Source organism: Aegilops tauschii, chromosome 3 (genome assembly GCF_002575655.3).
Source record: "Aegilops tauschii subsp. strangulata cultivar AL8/78 chromosome 3, Aet v6.0, whole genome shotgun sequence".
NCBI lineage: Eukaryota > Viridiplantae > Streptophyta > Magnoliopsida > Poales > Poaceae > Aegilops > Aegilops tauschii.
In genome coordinates, this window is record NC_053037.3 from 55,668,709 (window position 1) to 55,692,900 (window position 24,192).

A 24,192-nucleotide genomic window follows, 5' to 3' on the forward strand; every position below is an offset into this window, starting at 1 on the left:
TGAGGGGTGTGTGTCTAAACTTTCCTCAAACATGTCAATTTCTTTACCACATCATCTTGGTGGCATGACATTACATCAACCAAGGTTTCATGTGTTTCTGATTTTTTTTTATTTTTTGGAATTAAAATGTCATGTCACTCCATGCATATGTATCCATGTGTCCATGTCGTGAGACAAATATGTTTGAAAATTCCTTCTAATTTACTGCACATGGAATTAACTCGCACACAAGTACACAGATATGATTTTTTTCAAACCATTTTGGTTAGGCGTTGCATGTAGATGTAGTTCAAATTTGCATTACGGTCATTAAATGGTTAGAAAATCACTTAAATATCTTTAAAAGGTCAAATGACCCCTAGAAATTTCTAAAATTTCACATTACAGTTGTACTAGTGCATGTTAGACGTAGAAAAAAATTGAAGGCCATAAGAGGAAGCTATCTCCCGTTCGTCATCAAACATGCATTGTTCCCTCTCGGAACCACGAGCCTTCTAGTGAGTTGCTCCGGTTTGTGAGGGGTGTGTGTCCAAACTTTCGTCAAACATGCCAATTTCTTTACCACATCATCTTAGTGGCATGACATTACATCAACCAAGGTTTCATGTGTTTCTGATTTTTTTTATTTTTTGGAATTAAAATGCCATGTCACTCCATGCATACGTATCCATGTGTCCATATCGTGAGACAAATATGTTTGAAAATTCCTTCTAATTTACTGCACATGGAATTAACTCGCACACAAGTACACAGATATGATTTTGTCGGGATGAACTTTCTTTGGCCATGTTATTTTGAGAAGACATGATTGCTTTGTTAGTATGCTTGAAGTATTATTATTTTTATGTCAATATTAAAGTTTTGTCTTGAATCCTTCGGATCTGAACATTCATGTCACAATAAAGAAAATTACATTGAAAATTATGTTAGGTAGCATTCCACATCAAAAATTCTGTTTTTATCATTTACCTACTCGAGGACGAGCAGGAATTAAGCTTGGGGATGTTTGATACATCTCCAACGTATCTATAATTTTTTATTGTTCCATGCTATTATATTATCTATTTTGGATGTTTAATGGGCTTTAATATGCTATTTTATATGATTTTTGGGACTAACCTATTAACCTAGAGCCGAGTGCTAGTTTCTGTTTTTTCCTTGTTTTTGAGTTTTACAAAAAAGGAATACCAAACAGAGTCCAATTGATGTGCCAATTTTTGATGTTTTTTATGGACCAAAAGAAGCCCCCGGAGTAAAAGAGTTGGGGCAGAAGAGTCACGAACCGTCCACGAGGGTGGAGGGCGCGCCCTATCCCCCTAGGCGCGTCCCCCTGTCTCGTGGACGACTCGGAGACCCCCCCCCTGACGTGAGACCGACGCCAAAAATTCCTATAAATACAGAAACCCCCAGAAAGAAACCTAGATTGGGAGTTCCGCCGCCGCAAGCCTCTGTAGCCACCAAAAAACAATCGGGACCCTGTTCTGGCACCCTGCCGTAGGGGGGAATCATCACCGGTGGCCATCTTCATCATCCCGACGCTCTCCATGATGAGGAGGGAGTAGTTCACGCTCGGGGCTGAGGGTATGTGCCAGTAGCTATGTGTTTGATCTCTCTCTCTCTCTCTTGTGTTCTTGATTCGACACGATCTTAATGTATCGCGAGCTTTGCTATTATAGTTGGATCTTATGATGTTTCTCCCCCTCTACTCTCTTGTAATGGATTGAGATTTCCCTTTGAAGTTATCTTATCAGATTGAGTCTTTAAGGATTTGGGAACGCTTGATATATGTCTTGCATGTGCTTATCTGTGGTGACAATGGGATATTCACGTGATCTACTTGATATACGTTTTGGTGATGAACTTGCGGGTTCAGTGACCTTGTGAACTTATGCATAGGGGTTGGCACACGTTTTCGTCTTGACTCTCCGGTAGAAACTTTGGGGCACTCTTTGAAGTACTTTGTGTTGGTTTGACTAGATGAATCTGAGATTGTGTGATGCATATCGTATAATCATGCCCACGGATACTTATGGTGACATTGGAGTATCTAGGTGACATTAGGGTTTTGGTTGATTTGTATCTTAAGGTGTTATTCTAGTACGAACTCTAGGATAGATCGAACGGAAAGAATAGCTTTGTGTTATTTTACTACGGACTCTTGAATAGATCGATCAGAAAGGATAACTTTGAGGTGGTTTCGTGCCCTACAATAATCTCTTCGTTTGTTCTCCGCTCTTAGTGACTTTGGAGGGACTCTTTGTTGCATGTTAAGGGATAGTTATATGATCCAGTTATGTTATTATTGTTGAGAGAACTTGCACTAGTGAAAGTATGAACCTTGGGCCTTGTTTCCTAGCATTGCAATGCCGTTTACGCTCACTTTTACCACTTGCTACCTTGCTGTTTTTATATTTTCATATTACAAAAACCTATATCTACCATTCATATTGCACTTGTATCACCATCTCTTCGCTGAACTAGTGCATCTATACAATTTACCATTGTATTGGGTGTGTTGGGGACACAAGAGACTCTTTGCTATTTGGTTGCAGGGTTGTTTGAGAGAGACCATCTTCATCGTACGCCTCCAACGGATTGATAAACCTTAGGTCATCCACTTAAGGGAAATTTGCTACTGTCCTACAAACATCTGCACTTGGAGGCCCAACAACGTCTACAAGAAGAAGGTTGTGTAGTAGACATCAAGCTCTTTTCTGGCACCGTTGCCAGGGAGGTGAGTGCTTGAAGGTATATCTTTAGATCTTGCAATCTTTATCTTTTAGTTTCTTGTTTTATCACTAGTTAGTCTATAATAGAAAACAAAAAAATGGAATTGAGGGTGCCTCATATGCTTCATTTTTTTAATGTCTTTCGTGAAAATAAGGATTCCGATAATTGTGCCAAAGTGTTAGTAGAAGAATGCATTACAATGTTTGGCACTAAATATTTGAATGATGAGCATGATTGCAATGTTGTTAGTATGAATTCCTTGAACATCCATGATGCTAATGATATGCAAAGCCACAAGCATGGGGAAGCTATGTTTGATGAAGATGATATTTTTAGTCCCCCAAGTTTTGAAGAGAAAATATATTATGATGATAGCATGTCTCCTATCTATGATGATTATTGTGATGACATTTATGCTATAAAGAGTAATGATATCCGTGAAACTTGTCATCATGATTTGAATGCTCAAATTGATTATGTGAATAAAATATCACATGATAGTTATTTTGTTGAGGTTGCTCCCACTACTATGAATGAGAAAATTTTTGCTTATGTGGAGAGTAGTAAAAATTATATGCTTATGTATCATGAAAAGAATGGTTTATGTGATAGTTATATTGTTGAATTCATTCATGATGCTACTGAAAATTATTATGATGGAGGAATATATGCTTGTAGGAATTGCAATAATATCAAGTTTCCTCTCTATGTGCTTAAAATCTTGAAGTTATGCTTGTTTTGCTTTCCTATGCTAGTTGATTCTTGTTCCCATAAATTGTTTGCTCACAAAATCCCTATGCATAGGAAGTGGGTTAGACTTAAATGTGCTAGTCATATTCTTCATGATGCTCTCTTTATGTTTCAATTCTTATCTTTTATGTGAGCATCATTGAAATCATTATGCCTAGCTAAAAAGGCATTAAAGAAAAGCGTTTGTTGGGAGACAACCCAATATTTACTCCTACTGTTTTTGTGAGTTCACATGATCAAGCTACTATAGTAATCATATTTTATAGCTTTTGCTTCAATAAAGTGCCAAGTAGAACCTTTGGGAAGACTTGGGTGAAAGTTAATGTGATCTTGCTGTAAAAAACAGAAACTTTGCGCTCACGAGATTAGCTGTCATTTTTTTACAGAAGAGTGCTTTTAAGTTGATTCTTTTTGCATAAGATTAATAGACAAATTCCTCACGTCTAACAATTTATTTCAAAAAGTTTGGAATTACAGAAGTATTCGAAAGTTACAGATTGCTACAGACTGTTCTGTTTTTGACAGATTCTGTTTTCTATGTGTTGTTTGCTTATTTTGATGAATCTATGAGTAGTATCGGAGGGTATGAACCGTAGATAAGTTGGAATAAATTAGATATTACACCAATATGAATTTATAATGAGTTCATAACAGTACCAAAAGTGGTGATTTATTTTCTTATAGTAACGGAGCTTACGAGTTTTCTGTTGAGTTTTGTGTTGTGAAGTTTTCAAGTTTTGGGTAAAGATTCGATGGACTATGAAATAAGGAGTGGCAAGAGCCTAAGCTTGGGGATGCCCAAGGCACCCCAAGGTAATATTTAAGGACAACCAAGAGCCTAAGCTTGGGGATGCCCCGGATGGCATCCCCTCTTTCGTCTTCGTCTATCGGTAACTTTACTTGGAGCTATATTTTTATTCACCACATGATATGTGTTTTGCTTGGAGCGTCATTTTATTTTATTTTATTTTATTTTGCTTGTTGTTTGAATAAATACCAAGATCTGAAATTCTTAAATGTTAGAGAGTCTTCACATAGTTGCATAATTATTCAACTACTCATTGATCTTCACTTATATCTTTTAGAGTAGTTTGTCATTGGCTCTAGTGCTTCACTTATTTCTTTTTAGAGCACGACGATGGTTTTATTTTGAAGAAATTGATGTACTCTCATGCTTCACTTATATTATTTTGAGAGTCTTAAACAGCATGGTAATTTGCTTGTGTTATAAAACTAGTCCTAATATGATAGGCATCCATATGATCGGCGGTGCCATTAGAAAATTATTTGGCACCGCTTTAGCAGTTTGTGCAGCCAACTTTGGTCCACACATCCGAGCAGCCAAACAGTAAAATACTAAATTTTTATGGCACGAAGGAACTGGGCATCGGAGCAACTACGTGCTCCAGAGTCCGGGTCCCTGATTTTTTTTCCACTGCATCGGCTCGCAGTGTAGGGTACCGGTGCGAGATGTAGCAATAATTGTCTTTACCCCAGTTTTGTCATACATAATGGACGGCCTTAGTGCTATTAGTTCTATGTTACTAAATTTGTGCATGTACGCACCTGTTAATATCAATTTGCTGTCATCCAAACACTGTCGCTATCCTGTTGCAGTTATATTTACCTTCCTTATAAAATGTTCAATTTGTTATTTATTGTACATGAGTAAGAACTTGTAGCGTTGTTGCAGTTAATTATAGCTTCTGATGTTCCAGAATTTGGTTGTTGTCTCAGTAGCAATTAATTCATTTGCACATTGATCTTTTTGAGAAGATATGTCATAGTAATTAACATGTTTCTTCAGTTTTTCAAAATAAGCATTGGTGATTTTCTATGTTGCTATAAACCCATTTCCCCTACAATTGTTACTGATCTAGTTTTAAATATTATAGGATGAACGGAAGTGTTCTTACTTGGAGTGGGTTGATCAAGAGTGGCCACAGTCTTTGAAGATGTGCCTAGCGAAGCTCTGGAGCATGTATGAGGAAGAGAACGGACTTAGGCTTAGAGAAAGTGTTGTTAACGCTGAAGAATATTTAAAGATGCGTGATAAAAAGTTGAAGGTGGAGAATGAGCTTAGATTTTTTAAATCATACTTTGCTAAGATGGTGTTGGCGAAGGAGGAGGCACTTTCCCAGTTGGCCTGTGCAAAACAGGTTCTTACCGAACTAAAGAAAAGGTGGATAAGACGAGCCTGGATGATCTCGATTAGGGAAATGAATATATTGTTTTTATGAAGTTGAACTAGCTATATGTTGTACTGTGTTGTTTTCATGTAGCTACCGTACTGTGATGTTATAATATATTTATGTGCCTGATATGAAATTGGCAAACAGCTGTTCGATATGAAATATGAATTTGCGTAATACTGGAATTATTAATTGTAAACTAATAAATCTGCTAAATGTGTCATGGACCTTTGCAAACGGTTCTAGCAGTAAAAACGCTTGCGATGGATAGCCCAATGTCACACAGTTTTCTTTATCAAATCGTGTGTGATATAGTTGATAAAAGCAAATAGTTAACCAAGGCAGACCGTGTGTGATAGTTACACCTTTCACACACGAGCCTACACATAAAACTGTGTGGGATGTACGTACGAACGGAAACATTTTCCCTGGATTGACTGTGTGGGATATACATAAGAACGGAAACGTATTCCTTGGATTGACTGTGTGTGATATACATACGAACGGAAATGTTTTTCTGGGATTCACTGTGTGGGATGTACATACCTACGGAAATGTTTTTCTCGGATTACCGTGTGGGGTGTACATACCTACGAAAATGATTTTCTGTGATTCACCGTGTGGGATGTACATACCTACGAAAATGATTTTCTGGGATTCACCGTGTGTGATGTACATACCTACGGAAATGATTAGGTTTCGATGCCTCGCCCGATCGCACACAGCCCCAGCCTGGGTCCCAGGAGGGCCTATTCCCGACGAATTCTGGGTCGTGTGGGAAGGACCCCCCCTATCGCCCACACTCACTTGGCGACGGTTCCAAATGCCGTCGCGGAAAGGGGTTAAAAACCGTTTATTTAGGACCGACGCGCACCAGTGGTTGTGCCCACCTTGTGGGCCTCCTCCGGTAGTTATTTGGTCCAGTATTTTTCATATATTGTAAAATAATTATATGTAAATTTTCAGCTCATTTGGAGATATGCAGAATAGGTAACTCCGACGTAGCTTTTTCAGGTCCAGAATTCCAGCTGCCGGCATTCTCCCTTTTTACGTAAACCTTGCATATTATGAGAGAAAATGCATTAGAATTACTCCAAAAAGCATTATTATACAAAAAACATTATAAATAACAGTAGGAAATTATGATGCAAAATAGACATATCAAACGCCGACCAGGGAATCGCGAAGAAGCAACCGAGAGAAAAAGAGGAGTCGTCGGGGAAGCGAGACAAGGAAAAGATATAAAGAAGGAAGCGAATAAGCGAGAAAAGGACTCGAAACAGTAGTTGGGATGGAAAAGGGCCGACCCGTCTAAACGCTGGCTTCAGGGAAGCCACGACGTTCCGACGTTAACCAGCGTCAAATAGGATCCACCATTAGAACTCGCGACTCCTCGCTAGCAGACCACTAGAGCCGATCAACGCTAGTGTTAAACTTACAACGCGGAATCTATTAGAGCTAACTATATCAGCAGATCCAAAATATTTTTCCTTTTTTTCAAACATTTAAAGAATATTAAAAATACTTCAAAAAAATCTGAACAATCTAAAAAAAACATGAACAAGTATTAAAAATTGCCCAATTTTTGGATTTGTAACCAAATTTCAAGAGGAAAAGAACGTATGAAATTATGAACAAATTTGAAAAACGGGAACATTTTTTCAACTCCATTTTTTTGAAAAAAACACAAACTCTTTTTGAATTCGCAAACAAATTTAAAACGGGATTTTTTTGAAGTTCTGAACAAAAGTTGGAAAAAAGGAACATTTTGGACAAAAGGGAACATTCTTTGCATCAATGAACAAAATTTGAAACTCCAAACAAATTTTTGAAAACGCAAATATTATCAACAATGATTGAACTTGTGTTTTTTTTTGGAAATGGGAACATTTTTCAAACTTATGAACATATTTTGAAAGGCAGACGATTTTCCAAATATGCGAACATTTTTCCAAAATCAAGAACTGTTATGAAATTTTGAACAAAATATGAAATAGGAACATTTTTTGGAAGGCGGACATTTTTTGGAACTTCTAAACAAATATTTAAAAAATAGCAAAAAATTGAACTTCCGAACATTTTTTGAAATTTTAGAGTTCGGAGAAAAGAAAAAAGAAAAAACATGTAGAAAAGGAATTACAAAATAAATACCAAAAAAGGAAAAGGAAAAAATGAAACAGAAAAAACGCAAAAGGAAGAAAAGAAAAAGAAAAAAAAGAAAAAGAGAAAACAACAAATAAAAAACCGAAAACAACAAATTGCGAGCTCTCCAGCGCTTCGGGTGGCGGAGGCGCGGGCGGACGCACTGCAGGATTCTTCTTCGGACACCTAGAAGTGACGCCCCCTTTCCTCTTCTTTCGGGCCGCCGCCGCCACTGGAGCCGGAGCCCCGTGGCTTCATGGCGGGCGGCAGCTCGACGTCACCCTGTGAGGTCGTCCGGGGCGCCATGAAAAGGCCTCGCACGAGACCGGTGCTTGGAAGAGCAGGGGTGCCGGCGGCGAAGCCGAATGTCAACCCCGCGCTAGGGTTTGCGACGGCAGCGACAGAGAGGTCGCGGGTGTAGGGAGAGGTCGGGGGGTGTCACCGCGGTCCGCGGCCTTCCATCGGTGCAAATTCGCCGGCGGCGGCGCGGGGCGGGGTGAAGGTGGGGCAACCAAAGAGGTCGGGGCAGCAGTTGCTCGCTCGCGCGCAAATCTTCGCTATCCAGCGCGCAGAAGCGGGCCCATCAAATAAACAGCGCGCGATGCCGTTTCTCCCAGCGCGCTGAAGCTACTTTGCCGCGTGCGGTATTTTAGAGCGTCAGTTTTAGTCGCGCGCAATATATATATATATATATATATATATATATATATATATATATATATATATATATATATATATATATATATATATATATATGTGTGTGTGTGTGTGTGTGTGTGTGTGTGTAAAATGTTTGGGGCACCTAGGTGCCTGGGCACCTTGTTCGGGTCCAACCCGCTAATGCATTTCCTGCTTAGAAATAATCACTACTACCCTTCCAAATAATTTGCTTTCCTTTTCTATGTGCATGCACTTGTATCCTCCACGATCATTAATTGTAGATGATTCCTGCATGATTTATTCTACATATTGGAACATATACCTACAAATGTACATACCCTACGATTCATTGAAGGTATTTTTATATACCCTACAATTTATTCCAAATAATTTGCATGCACGTATATATCCTATGATTTATTCTAGGTATTAGATACATGCAGATATATATACCCTATAATTTATTCCAAATAATTTGCATGCACGTATATACCCTATAATTTATTCTATGTATTAGAAACCTACATACGTAGTTCGATATATTTGTAAGTGGATACTTAAGTTTTTTTAAAATAACAGTGCATCTCAACATTTTTGTGTGAATACCTCGACGTGAAATTTATTGGTACATACTCGTAAATGTCATTACCATTTTATAAGTGGATACAAATACGTAAACTAAATACCTCGACAAATGATATGCTATGTTCATATAAATGAATACCTATACAACATACCACGATAGACATGTATCAAATGTGATGATACTGATGAATGATACCAAAAAATACATATTATCCTCACATAATTTCTGGGTATATACCCTAAAAACAACTAGGTAGAGTACAAGGAGAAACAAGTTTTTTCTTATACCATAGCGGAGGCAGAAAATCACAATATCCACTATACGCACACCTAAATCTGTTTAAAAGGCATGTTAGTAATACTACTATTATGCAAAAAAAACATTAGGCAATTTTTAATAATTTCCTTCTATGCATTAATTACTACAGAAATTTTTTCTTGTTTCACACGTACATTCATGAATAATTAGGCAGTTTCTTGTTTTCTAAGCAAGTATTTGGTGTGTGCATGCTAATTAATACCTCCGTCCAAATTAGAGTAAGTGGCCGCTAATTAACATGCATTTAATTGAAATTAATTAGTAAATTGCAATAACTCTCCGCCTTTAATACTGCAAACGGGTATACCCGTTAGTGTCTATACCCAACACAATGGCACACATCTTAAAGTAATCCGAAGATAGAGAAGTAAGGAGCCTGGGCACCTAGGTGTCCCAAACAGCCGTCCTATATATATATATATATATATATATTATATATATATAATAATAATAATAATAATTTATTATTATATATATATAATTATATATTATATATATATAATATATATATAAAGAGAATTGGGTTTCTGGTCGTCCGTCATAAGAATTACCCCCGTAGTTGCTAATAATTACCCCCTTGCCACCGGTAAGTGAAAAAGGACGATTCGTTTTTCCCTTCTCAAGTCGCCGGTGGCTTTAGTTTATTAGAGATGAAAGTCCCTTCTATACCAAAAGTGTTTGTGTAGCACAATGGTTTGTTCCTCATGGCTGCAAGCCGGAGGTAAGGGTTCGATCCCTGGTTCTTACATATTTTTTTTCTAATCCTTTGCTTTGTTTGGGAGTCAACCTGCAGCTCAGAAAAAGAGAGCCGAGAAAATTAGTTGCAACATGCTAGATGTTTGCAAATGCATAAATTGGCATCATTTTTGTTAGCCATTTTGATCGATCTCACATTTAACTGATAGCTCCATTTAGTTTATACACAACTGGTAAAAATCACAGTGCATGATGAACACAAAAGGTGGTATCATGCATCAGAAGAAGATTCACTTACTTTCTCAAGTGAAATCGAAATAATGGCCCTGTAGTTAATCAAACAAGCAAGCAGTAGCAGTATCATGCTACAAGAATAATACAAGTCAGCTAGCACCGTTATGGATTTGTGTTTTTAGTACTTATCTTCAATGTATATATATTGTAATTTACGTTCTTTTGCATATTTTGGTTCCAACATTAGCATATTTCTGATCTAGACTATCAAATTAGCACATGTACTCTTAAAAAGGGTGTTAAGGCAATCATGTAGTGCTGCATATAACATGGAATTCAAGTTCTGAGCAAATCACTAGAAACATATAGCAGTCTTTCTTCCAGATGATTGACAGAAAAGTAAAATTACGAGGAAATACTCAAATCACATAGCAATCGCATTTCAACCCTAATAACAGTTCGTCAATTATCATTCATTTGCAGAATTTTTGTTTTGCCACGTTGAGTAAAAATCGAGCAAAATTCCATATATGTGTGTGTGTGTTAATTGATGGTGGTCTGATCTATTTTTATTGATGTTCGTATCAGATCCCGGTAAAATATCCTTCATTTTTATTTCAGTTGGTTTACTGAGATTATTTTCGTAGGAAACTACCATTGCATGTGTAGAAAACATAACATCATAAAATACAACATCTCGTCTTTATCTTGACGAGTCCGATTATACATATATTATTTTGAGATTATATGATGAGCAATGGTCAGTGCGAACAACTTTATTTGAACCATGATCTTACTTCTTACAGAAGATATATAGATGAAAAATATAATGTACAATACTCCTAAGGCGGATATGATATTAGGCAATGGTATGTACACTTTCATGTCATTGTACACAATAGTAAAAAAAGGCATCAATCCAGATACGACGAGGAGGTAAAAACACATACTCCATCCGTCCCAGAATAAGTGTCTCAACCTTAGTACAACTTTGTACTAAATTTAGTATAAAGTTGAGACACTTATTTTGAAACGAAGGAAGTATAATCCTTTTATTTTTTCATGCATGTTTTCACACCATGACAATGTTTTAATAGCGTGTTCCTCGTTGCAACGCACGGGCAATTTTCTTAGTATATATATATATGGGGTAACTACCACCGGATGGTAGAATGAATTTTTCATGCATGTTTTCACACCATGATAGTCGTTTTTTCCGGCGCGGGGCTAATCTAGCGCGCCTGTCAAAGCATCATCAGCCGAAGAAAAACCGAACAAAGTCGAGCGAGCGAGAGAGAAGCGGACGGGCGAGCGACATGTTAATGGGCCGCGGCCCGCCGAGCGTTCAGCGCGAGGGCTACTAGCCTACTACAGTACACGCTTGCCACAAAAACCCTATTGTCTCTCTCGCTCGGCAGCGCCGCCACCCCTGTCGAGTCCCGAGTTCACTTTCTCCCTCTCGAATCCCACTCGACTGCACAGGAGCGCTGCCTCTCCCCTCGGCCGCCCCCTCCCCCCACCCCCCGGCCGCCCCCCCCCCCCCCCCCCCCCCCCCCGCGCCGCCCCCCGTCACCGCCACTATGTCTAGCTACGGCGACCGTGACAGGCGATCCCTTACCCCACCTTCTGCTGAGGAACGGCCGGGTGAGCGAGGCATTCCCGGATCTGATCACGAGTATGCAGCAAGCCCGTTCATCGGGAAGAAAGAAGCCATCTCCTCAGCAAGGTGTTCGTAACGCAGCTCTGTCCAGTAGTCCCCAACAAGCTCTGGCTAACCCTCTTACGCCTGATGAAAAAGTGCAGCACCAGCTCATGGATCTACTTCTCAAGTAAGTCTTGCAAAGCCATCTGCAAATATCACAACTTTCTGTCATACATTGTCCTATAGCCACTGATTAATAGCCAGTTAGCCCAATAGCCACGGTGGGCCCATGTTGAAGAAACCCAGAATGAATACTCGGCTACCAAAATGGAAGGATCTGATATGAATTTCAATTTTTTTTCGTGCAGCTGCAGGAAGAGAGGAGAGAAGAGCTGCTATCAAGTCAGGGCCATGGCAATCATTCCTTGTAAAGATTTCATTTTCCTCGTTGAGTTTGACGATGTCCTCCATATGGGATATGTCGAGCTGGCACTGTGGATTGTGAACAGACTCAAATATAACCAAGAGTGAGTAACTCTTTTAAAACCTTTTTTTTGTGTGTGCGTATGAGAGATTTTTTCCAGTTTAAGTTCCTGTTCCAACAAATCAATGTTAACGTCACATGCCTTGTGTTTTTTGACCAGCGTGAATTTGCTGAGGCGGACGTTAGTGAAGTTCCTAGAGGCGGAACTTCCTCATGCGAGATCCGAAGTGAGAGACACCAGCTTGGATTTCGTGGGCACTCCAAAGTCAATGAAGCCTCTATCTGAGTACACATATAGAGATGTGGTAGAATTGGATACCTCAGTGTTGGGCAATATGCATCAGCTGCTGAAAGTTATCTTCCATGGGAGGTTGATATACTTTGCTGGCTGCGATCACCTCTATGATGAGTGGCGTGCCGGAAGAAGCTGGGCTGGGGAGTTCGAAGCCAAGGATGTTTATTTCTTGGAATACAGCCAGAGCAGGATATCATGCTGGATCAGTGCCACTCCTACTGCGACAGGAAAGGGCTGCACTTCGACAGTGGCAGTGGCAGGAGAAAACAGAAACACATCAGTGGCAGTGGCAACAGGAAGAGTCAAAGCTAGCTTCAAAAGCCGATATACCAAAGGATAGGAGAGGTGCTTCCTTGTATCCACCATCAGTTTAGCTAGATCACCTATTTTGTCCAAGCTAGAAAACCTTGTATCATGGAGTATATTATCTATGTAGAGACCAAGTTCATGCTCAAGAGTCACCATATCTTGGTGATTAAAGTCATCGGGATAATGCTTAGCTAATTTCAGCAACTTCGCCTTGTCAAAACGAGAAAATAAATCACTTGGGCTCAAAGCAGACATGCATAGAAGCAACTCAGAATTTACCTCATTAAATCTGTCATTAAACTCTTCTCCTAACAGATCCAGAACAGCAAAGAAACAGTCAACACAGTAATAATGTTCATTGTTAATACCGGTCTTTTGTCTTGGCTTCTTTGGGTTAACATAGGCGTCTTCCATGTCCAGTACTGGAATGTCATGTTTCTCACAGAAACAGTATACCTTCCTCATAAGAGAATCCCACCCTTCATTGGTTCTGAGCTTTTCTAACTCCCGTTTAGTTGATTCCACATCTGAAATAGCATTTACAATGTCTTTATCCTTTCTCTGTAAGGTTTTTGATAGTCCATTTGTTAAAGCTAATATCATCATCATCATATGTAAGAAAAATGCAGAATCAAAAGTCTGGAAATATTTGAGAAGACCTCTAGCTTGACGCCTCTTTCCAGTATCTGTGCCATCTTTCTCAACATATTCTAGAACTTTAACCACCGACGAGAACATCTTTGACAAACCCAACAATGTTTTATAATGGGAGTTCCATCGAGTGTCACCTGGTCTTTGAAGAGATAATTCTTGATTCAGTCCAGTCCCCGTAGCAATCTCTCCACATCCTATTGCTTTTCTCACTTCTTCTTGGTGATGCTCACGAAGTTGGTCTTTTCTCTTGCAAGACGCGCCCACGACATTCAGCAAAACTGAAACCATATCAAAGAAATCTCCGACCTCGAATATCTTCTTTGCAATAGCCACAACAACCAAGTTGAGTTTATGAGCAAAACAATGTACATAATATGCTGATTTGTTCTCATTCATAATTTTAGCTTGCAAACCATTAAACTCACCAGACATATTACTTGCTCCATCGTAACCTTGGCCTCTAACTTGTTCAAGATTCAGCCCAAGTTGTGAAAATAATAAATCTATGCAAGACTTGAGATAAGAAGATGTTGTCTCCTCCACATGAACAACACCAACAAACTTCTCTTGGACCAGTCCACACTTATCAAGATATCGGAGAACAACCGCCATTTGTTCTTTGTCGGAAACATCCCTACACTCATCAACTAATAAGCTGAACACACCATTACCAATTTCTTTCATCACATGGCCTAGTACTTCTTTTGCAAAGCACTCGGTAATATCTCTCTGAATTTTGGGAGACAACATTTGATTATTATTTGGAGCATTCTTGAATGCCTTAGCAACAACATCATTTTGCTTAATACTGTAGTCCATCAACTCAAGGTAATTTCCTTTATTTTCAGAATCTTTAGATTCATCATGGCCACGGAAAGGTTGTCCCTGATGCAACAAGTATCGACAAACATCAATTGCGGCATTTAACCTGATGAGATGCTCATTCTTTTCAGTTTGGCTTTGTCTATTCCAGGCTGCAGGGATTGATTGATCTTGCTTTAATAGATCCTCGCAATCCTAGAGTGCTCTATTGTGACAGCTGTTACGATCACCGACGTGAGTTACAAATCTCTCTGTCTTGTTCCAACAGTTGAAACCTTCTACTACAAATGCATCGTGCCCATGGTGGTTGTCTTTAATGTTGTCCCTAAACAAATAGCAGCATAAGCAATAGGCTTTGTGCTCCTTCTCGCTGTACTCTAGCCAATAAGCATAATCATCATACCAATCCGGATTGAATCTCCTCTTTTTTTTCTTCTTCCCAATCTCCCTGTATGGAAATTCCAATTTGCGGGGCTGATTAGGTCCCCAAATCAAATACTTCCTTCTTATCTCGTCACGTTGGTTGGGGTGATAATCTGCCATTCGCTTCCTTTTAGCTGGATCCCGAGGGAGCTTATTCAAATCAACTAGTTCAGGCACAACAGAATTATGTTTTCCTGCAGGTCTTGATGCATTACTACTGCCACTTGAATTGTTGCTGGTGATAGCCCCCTGGGGCTGGGTGGTGGTGTTGGCATTTGCTGATTTCTTTATCAAATACTTCTCCACTATCTTCCCTTTTCTTCCCTATCAAATAATGGAAGCACAAATTGTAAAAGTTCAGATACAAAACATTCTAGTGGAGCAGACTAGCAGGCCAGCAAAAGTACTAGTAGTAGAATGGCATGCCAGATTGAATTCCATAGAAATTTTCCAAGTACAAGTAGTGTGTCACACTAATCCTATAATTTTTTGGTAGAACCAACAGTACATGGCTACATGTCTGATAGAGTAGTACTACTGTACTAGTACGAACCGCAAGTTTTCATTTGATTTGATATGAGATAAACCAAGGAATCAACTAAAGAATAAGGACCAGAGTGTAGTCAGGCAACAGCAAGCAAAATAAAGAACTAAGAAGTATCTCTGTAGTCGTTTGGGATAAGGAGATGAGGAGGTGCTACAGACCTGATTAGAGATGAGTTGCTGAGGATGCTCCGTTCATCCGTTGCTGCTGTACACCCGTCGACGGTGGCGCCGCCGGTGGCCGGCGACCGGATGGCACAGGACTGGCACCCGCCAAGCCGCGATCCACCAATGGTCCAACCAAGCGGCGGCCGAGGGCTCGCCTCTTCGTTTTTCTCGCTATTAATTGTGAGCTCCCAGAGTCGAAGCGGCAGGCGGCAGCAGGGTAGACGCACGCCTTCAGCCTTGAATTTTTTTCTTGATTAGCTTTTTGTATTGGGCTTTACAGAAAGGCCGAACTGGAAGGGAGTGGGGGCACCTGCTATAGCCCGACCGGGGGCCTGCTCGCTAGCATCGGGGCGTAGTACGAAGAGGACGATGAATCGAGCGGGGTCCTGGGCCCCCACTCGCCACAACATGCGTCCGCCCCTGGATGACACACCATGAACCACATCTTACCACCGGTCCCCTGCATTACCACCACAATCATCAACCAATCTATAACAACACCAGATAATCTCAAAGGATGGTACATCCACGACTAAGCATCTACTAGCATGAACATAGTCAAATCGTGCTTTCATCACCAGTCAAAAACAACGCACTGACCAGCAATAGCAATGTGTGGGGCTTGCTCATGCATGAATTGGCAAACAGCTAAAAGCAGCATTCTCACCAAGAAACTGGTAAAATGGATAAACAGATCCTAATCATCATACTACCTATTCCATCAGCTCATAACAAAGTATAATTTTACTCAGAAAGAAACAACGCTACGTCCTTGAGAAAGATCTGCTTCCGGGAGTGCGGGAGTGCATACCTGCAATGGAGTCCTGGTGCGCGGTGAGGGCACAGTGCATCTCGACGAGCTGCTCGCAGATTGTGGCATAGATGGAGATCTGCTTCCGGAGCACCTCCATCTGCTCGTCCGTCATCACCTTGACGCAGAGGTGGAGCCAGGATTGGCTGACTTCCCGGGCGAGAAACTAAGGGGAAAAAAACAGTTTCAAGGCAACAGAAGTCAAGCTATGTTGCATAACTCATGAGAAATCGTAACAAAAATCGTAGTTGAATCAGAATATACTGGTAATGGAAAAAGAGTGGGAAAACTCAACTTTGTTTGTTTTGCAATGTAACGGTTTACAAGTACAGTGCAATGTTCGGTTTAGAACACAGTTAGGAAAAATCTTTTCTGAACAGCAACTCTGCATTACCTTGAAATTGGGTCCAAATCCAAAACAAATGGATGAAAAAGATCAAAATTGCACATGTAAATTGCCAGGCATCCAGGATCTGCGTGGGAGAACCTAAATTCAAGCGACTCGCTCGACCCGGTAACGGTTTTCGATTCAGCTAGGGAGTGGGCGGTACCGACCATGAGCTGTGATGTAAACGGATTACATGGGACCTGATTACAGGCCATGTGAAACAAACGCATGTGAAGCTTCCAAGTTCCGGTGTAATCAGTTAACGGGCTGAAAATTTCGAACCAAACATATCCATAGAACTGAAGATCATGTTTCAATCCAGGCAAATGGCTATATGTTTGAGGTCAGCAGCAACAGAAAAGAGATAAATGTGTTTCTTTGTATTTCAGCATTTGATAAACACATCATTTTTTTGTTGTTGTAATGCAAATATAAAACCAATCACCCACACTGAACAGACCACACTACACATACAAAATATAGCAGCAACCAGGGAGCAACCATCAGTACTACTGTAGATACTTTGCAAAATCAGGACAAAGCACATCCAGATCAAAAATTATACTACTGCTCATGCTCGAAGGTACCTCTACTACATCCAGGCCAAAGCAGAACCACACTACCAGCAGCACCACGTAGCAAATCTGAAAATTTTGCAAAGAAGCGGAGAAGATCGTCACCTTACCGGACGAGCTCATGGCCACGGCCTGGGAGGTGGGGAGGGGGAACGGGGGGCCTTCCGCCGGAGTGGGGCGTCGGCTGCTGCTGGAGACAGGGAGCGAGCGGCGCGATAGGGAGGAGCAGGGCGGGAGATGGGGGCTACCCACCGGCCATGCAGATTCGCCGGAGAGAGCCGCGCCGAGGAGCAGCGCAGAAGGGGATCGGCGGCTCGCTGCGGAGGGGAAGTTCGCGTGTTTTTTCTTCGGCGTAGGGGTCGGGTGTGACCGCGGGCCTGCCAGTGGCATTCCTGATGTAATATGGTCAAACAATAGTGACATTTCGTTATACCCCAACGGGTTTAAATTTTTTTTAGGGCAACCCCTTCGGGTTTAAGTGGACAAAGTGTTTTTTACCTGAGCCGGGAGCTACCGGTGATCTTCCCACCAATGAGGTACTACCACATTCAAAGTTATGGGGCCATGTGCATGTGTATATGAAAGTATTTATTGCAAAAATTCTCTTGTATTTCTTATTTTAGTCTAATCAATGTCAGAATGATGTAGTACCTTTTAACAAGAACGGTACGCATGCATGCATGCAGAATCTCTCCTCTCTCTCTCCCACACAAATCCATCCATTTTATCTTTGTTTTAGATGGACGATATTTCAAACACTAACTTTCTATTATTGAATTTTTTATATATATATTCAAATTCATGAACATGTGATCTGTAGAACAAGACCAATTTTGAATATATTTAAACTAGTTTAAAATTTTCTATTTCAGTCATATGAAAATTTAAATTTCACTTTTTTCAAAATGAAATGATTGAAACTGTTTTCTGAAGAAAAACAATCATGCATATAAAACATATTTCAACGTGAACTTGTGTATTTCAGAGATGCGACACTAGTGAAATATATTTTTTAAAATAAGTGAAATTAGGTTTTTGAAATAAGTGAAATACGTTTTTTAAATTCAGTGAAACCAATATTTTGAAATCAGTGAAATTGTATTTTTATAAATGAGCGAAATCTTTTCTATGAAGCGAGTGAAATTGTTTTTTCAATTGATAACTTTTTGAATTATGTGAAATAGGTTTTTTGAAATACTTGAAATCAATTCTTTGCATCGCGTGAAATCAATTTCGAAATATGTTTTCTCAACTGAGTAAAATATGTTTTCACAACTGAGTAAAATTATTTTCTTCATATGAGTGAAATATGTTTCTTCAAATGAGTGAAATTGGTTTTTTGAACATAAAGAAATGAGCTCTTTTAATGATTGAAATCAGCTTTCTGAAAATAAGTAAAATACATTTTTTTATTCAGTGAATCCAATGTTTTTAAATAAGTGAAATTGTATTTTTATAAGTGAGCAAAATATGTTTTATGAAGCGAGTGAAATTGTTTTTTGAATTGATAACTTTTTGAATGTGTGAAATAGGTTTTTTGAAATAATTAAAATCAGGTCTTTGCATCGAGTATCAAATGAGCGAAATTAGCTTTTGAAATTTTTTAAAAGATGTTTTTTCTTTCAATTGAAACGACTGAAATCAGTTGTATCAAATGAGTGAAATTGGTTGTTTGATAAAATGAGTGAAATCAGTTTTGAAAATGTGTGAAATAAATTTTGAATGACCCAAAATCCATATTTTGAAAATGAGTGAAATAAATTTTGAATGAACCTAAATCCATCTTTTGAAAATGAGTGAAATAAATTTTGATGAGCCTAAATCCATCTTTTAAAATGTGTGAAATAAATATCATTTCACAACGAAACAATTTTGTGTTTTATGAAAGTCATTTCAAAGATAACTGAAATATATAAAATAAAAAAGTAGTTTAAATATATCCAAGATTGATCTTGTTCTGAAGATCTTGTCATCATGATTCCAAATATATAAAAGGTTTCGAAAATGGACATTTCGTTTAACATATATCAACCATGCAAAATATAAGAATGAAATTAAGTACAAGTCATTTATATGGAGACAGAGAATGCATGCAGCGCCCATCTCTCGATTCTCTCTTACTCTCTCTCCTGCAAAAAGTTGTCAGGCACCGTTGTGTCTTAGGTATGCAGTTGTATTGACTGGTATAGCAGAGGGATTCGATTTACAACTTATACAGTGTCTGGCAGCACGAATCTTGATGAAGCAGGACGGGCGGCGGATGGTGCGTCGGTACCTCCCAGCTTCAGTAAATTTACTAATTCGCCTTGCCCAGCTTTTTCTCATTGCGAGAGGGTGGTGAAAATAAGTTACATGCGCCCAAAACGAGTTTTTTTCCTACTTCTGACTTATTTTCACAATAAACTCCGAGAAGCCTCAAATTGGGATTTGGGAATTGAGAGAGTCTGAGATGTGAGCTGCCTTTGTTGCTGCTACTGAGCAGAATGCCAAAGGGCGTTCCACGCAAAAAAAAAAAAAAAAAAAAAAAAAAGAATGCCAAAGGGCGCAGGGCGCCGGGGTTACTCCTCCTCAAGACATGACTAGAGGAACATCGAACGAGGTCTAACGCCTCGCCAGGGCAATTGCTTCAGGAAGCAACGAAGAAAGAGCTGGAAGGGGGAGATTGCTGGCCTGCTGGGTACAGCGAACGCCGAACGCCCAAACGGGACAGCCAGGCGAGACACAGCGTGGGCGGTGGCCGCCCGGCAGCAGCGACAGGGTAGGATTTCCTTTCTTTCTTGTCAGCGGCGGCAGCTGTCCTGCTTCTGTTCTTTTCTCGATCGATAGCAGTCCTTTATTCGGGACTAGTATTGGGTTGTGATCTAAGGCCCAGCCAGAATTCTATGCCACCTCATCTAAATTGTGTAATAGTTGACATGGATGATAGTAGTTATGATACTCCCATTACGATTAGCCTAAATAGTATAAGTCCTTTTAGATATTTTATTAATACGTACTACATATAAATATATATAGACATATTTGAAAGTGTAAATTCACTCGTTTTCCTTCGTAGGTACTCCCTCCGTTCAAAAAAATTTGTCCCAAACTTGTTCCTCAAATGAATGTATCTAGCACTAACTTGATGTTAGATACATTTATTTGGCGGACAAGCTTTTTTTCCGGACGGAGGGAATAGTTCATACTGGAATCTGTAAAAGGGGAACTGGAACTGTACGGAAAATGGCTCTCTCCTCTTCCCCCTCCCCCCCCCGGCGGCGACGACGTCGGGCTCGCCTTTCCCCCTTCTTCTCTGGCGTCCTCCCTCCGCTCACGTGTGGCTTCGTCCCCCGCCCTCTCCTCCGCCTCGCCGGCCTCGCCTCGCTCTGTCCTCCCCGCCCCTCCCCCGTCCAACAGGTTTTGGGCGCTCGACTCCGAAGATTCGGGTTCGGACTCCGATTCCCCCTCCCCCCCCCCCCCCCCGCCCGGCGCCTTTGTGCGGTCTCCCCGTCCTATCGGCTCCGGGCGTTGCCGGAAGTTTGCTCCTGGTGGGCGCAGGCGGCCCGCCTTCGCCGGGGTGGAGATGGATGGCTGGTGGCGTGTGTTCCGTAGGCGTCGCCGTTCTCCTGCTCCGTCTCCGGCTCGGGGGATCCTGGGCCCTGGTGGGGGCGGCGTGGTGGTGCCGGCCCCGCTCTCTCCCTCCTCCCCTCCGGCGCCCTCCTCTGCATGCGCTCTGCCTGGGGGTTCGTCGCTGTCTTCGTCGGCGGCGGCGGCGGCGTCGACAACCCTAGATCTGGCGCTGGCGTCTGTGGAGGGTTCTGTTCCTGGGCCGCGGGCCCCCGGGCCGCCTGATGGGCTTGGTGGGCCTGGGGCTATTCCTCCCCTCGACCGCGTGTTAGTTTTTTCCCCCTCTCCCTCTTTTGGTGCCTGGGCCGCGGGTGGCCCAGGCCCACTCCCTCGCTCCCCCTTCAGCCCAACCTATTGGCCCCGGCCTGGCGCGGCCCGGATATTTATGGGTGCGGAAGGGTTCGCCCCCCCCCCAATTCTTAGGGTTTCCTGCGTCCTCCTCTGACCTGCGCCGTCACCGCTCCCCCATTCGTGTCTTCTCTAGATCTACTCCTCCTCCTCCTCCCCTTTCTCTCTCGTTCGCGGCGGTGGTTGCGATGGACCGCTCGCGCGGGTCCTCCAGCGAGGTCGTCTCCGGCCAGAAGCGGAGGAGGGAGGGCTCGGTTGGAGAGGAGGTTGATCTGGAGTATGAGGCCGCTCTGCGCTCCAAGCTCCAGGCGGCGCGTGCTCCGGCCGCGGGGGTGGCGTCGGCGAAGGGTGACGCCCCCTCGCTCAGCTCTGGTTCGGTGGCGACCGGGCCCTCGGCACCTCGGGCTAGTTCTGCGGTGGCCTCTGCAGATCCATGGAAGGTGGCGGCCGCGGCTAGTAGGGCTGGTTCTACTAGCCCGAATTCGGCGCCCCCTCTGCATGGTGCTGCACCCCAGAGGGTTGGCCCGCTGCGGGCTCCGACGGCTCCTGGGGGGGGTGGCGCGGTTCGTGCCTCGTGGTGCTCCGGGGGCGCCGGCCCGCCGCCCCGCTGGCGCTGGCGCTGGCCGGGGCGGCGGATATGCTTTTGGTCCTGCTGCTGGTGATGGCATCCTTCCCCCACCCCCTCTTGGCTCTGCGCGCATTCCTCCCCAGTCTCATGTAGCCAACCCAACCCTCACCTGCTTCGCTTGTCACCGCCCTGTGCATTTCCAATCTCGCTGCCAAAACCCTCATTTCTGTCTTATCTGTAGAGAAGACGGTCACCTCACGGTAGATTGCCAGAATCGCTCCAAACCCCCAGGCTTTGTTCACTACGGCATTGGTCTTCCTGGCTGCTCCTTTTTCGCCATAGTCGTGAGGTCCCTGTTGTTGTTCCTATCCCAGCGCTCTCCAACTCCGGCATCATTACTGTCTAGGCCAAGCGCATTACCCCCCAGATCCTTCTCGACGAGCTCCGGCTGTGGGACGATGGAGGTTGGGATTGGCAAATTCGCCAGTTGTCGGATTTTGAGTTCGCTGCGACATTCCCCTCCAAAGATAGCCTTCGGATGATCTCCTCCTGCACCAGCTTCACGCTTCCCCTCAACCAATTGGTCGTGTCTGTCAAGGCTGCATCTAATGGATCTAAGTCGATCTCTTCTCTGTCTGAAGCTTGGGTCCTAGTTGATGACGTCCCTCCTGCTCTCCGTTCCACTGCTTTCTTCATGGCCTTTGGTGTTCTCATTGGTAAGCCCATCGAGGTTGATCAGGAGTCTTTGGTTGTCCTGGGTCCAGTGCGCCTGCGGGTGTGGTGTGTGGATCCTTTCTGTATCCGCGGCTCCATTGACGTCTTCCCCTCGGCCGGAGGCTTCCGGCTTAGGGTCCAGGTCGAGGGAGACGCTGCTCCGGTTTCGCCCCTCCTCCTCCCCCGCAACCAGCCTCGGGCAATGATGACAAGGGCAAGGACGATGATGGACTGCAGGATGATTCTCTACATGGCAATGATCATCGCTTTACCCAGTCGGAGTGGGATGGACTTTCGCTTGAAGATCGAGATCTGCTTAAGGAGAACGCCCTGGCAGGGGGTGCCAAGGACTCGCTGCCTGCTTCTGGTGGGGGGTTGCGACTTCTGGTGGGGTGAAGGGCACCCCATTCTCTGCGGTGTGCTCTAATCTTCCATCTCGCCCCGCCTCCCCCTTCCCTCTCGGGTATTGAAGATCTGCCCCCGACTGGTCCCTTGGCCTTGAAGAAGAAAAAGAAGTCGTCCGTAAAAAAAATTCTCCGCTCGCAGCAGGGCTTCCGGTGATTCTAAGCAGTCTGCGGCAGGGATGTGCCGTAGGCTGGATGCTGACTTGGGTGCGGCCTCGGGTCCGTCCTCTGCGGCGGCCTCTCCCTTCCGTGCTCGTCCGGTGCCGTTGCGCTCACCTGCCTCCACTGCCCGCAAGAGCGGTCGCGTCTCCAACAGTGGCGAGCGTGTCGCTGATTGGGCGGCAGGGCGCGCTGCGGCCAGGGATCTGCCCCCTTCAGGTACGCCTTCATGTTCCCCTCCCCCTGTCTTCCTGCACTTTCCCCTGTTCATCTATTGCTTCCTTCACAGTCCAGTGATCACCTTTCACATATCTTAGAGGACGTAGGCATTACTAGTGATCCTAGTTTCGGTTCCCCCTCTTCATTGCTAGAGATTATCAGGGAAAATGAAATTGCTCAGGCGGACATCGCTAAAGTCAAGGAGGATGTGTCTGGGTCTGTCGCCCCACTGGTTGTGGCCGGTGGGGGCATGGAGGGATCTGATAGGGTTCAGGTGCCCTCGGCTGTTCCTAGGCGGGGGGCTGGTAAATGATCTAAATCCTGCTTGGCCCCAAGCAGGTCGAGTCTTCGCATTAAAAACCTATCTCATAGATGAAGGCTTTATTTTGGAACATTAGAGGTTTCGGCGCTAGGGGGCGCCAGGACCAGCTCAAAGACATGGTTCGTTCTGAGAATATTGATATTATTGGTCTGGTTGAAACTCTAAAACCTTCCTTCTCCCCGAATGAACTCTCCGCTGTCACTGGGATCGACAGATTTGATTGGAATCATTTGGCTTTGTCCGGTCATTCGGGTGGCATCCTTATTGGCACTAAAAGAGATCTGTTTGATTTCGTTGCTTTTGACCATGGGATTTTCTGGGCTAGTACGGTAGTGTCTCGTCGCTCCCTCAATTCTTTACTGGAAATCATGGTGGTATATGGTCCAACTGATCATTCTCTTTCCTATATTTTTTTGGATGAACTACGAAA

At 42.8% G+C, this 24,192-nt stretch overlaps 1 protein-coding gene and 1 long non-coding RNA gene across 5 annotated transcripts; one reads left to right on the plus strand and one right to left on the minus strand.

Annotated features, from left to right (window-relative positions):
- The first annotated feature begins 11,879 nt into the window (after positions 1–11,879).
- On the plus strand, positions 11,880–12,874 carry LOC141042260 (uncharacterized). Its single transcript, XR_012204224.1, has 3 exons — positions 11,880–12,137; positions 12,319–12,477; positions 12,595–12,874. It is a non-coding gene; the product is annotated as an uncharacterized lncRNA (long non-coding RNA).
- A 17-nt stretch (positions 12,875–12,891) lies between these two features.
- On the minus strand, positions 12,892–17,810 carry LOC109748470 (uncharacterized). 4 transcript variants are annotated; one of them, XM_073510009.1, is made up of 5 exons: positions 17,533–17,810; positions 16,460–16,625; positions 15,959–16,108; positions 15,643–15,877; positions 12,892–15,261 (listed from the first exon to the last, which is right to left on the minus strand). In XM_073510009.1, exon 5 carries the CDS (start codon positions 14,509–14,511, stop codon positions 12,892–12,894), a length of 1,620 nt encoding a protein of 539 aa, XP_073366110.1. In that variant the 5' UTR covers positions 14,512–15,261; positions 15,643–15,877; positions 15,959–16,108; positions 16,460–16,625; positions 17,533–17,810. The 4 variants fall into 4 exon arrangements, with proteins under 4 accessions (XP_073366110.1, XP_040259397.1, XP_040259398.1 ...); XM_040403463.3 differs by having other exon boundaries at positions 15,643–15,884; XM_040403464.3 differs by having other exon boundaries at positions 17,528–17,810.
- Positions 17,811–24,192: the final 6,382 nt, after the last annotated feature.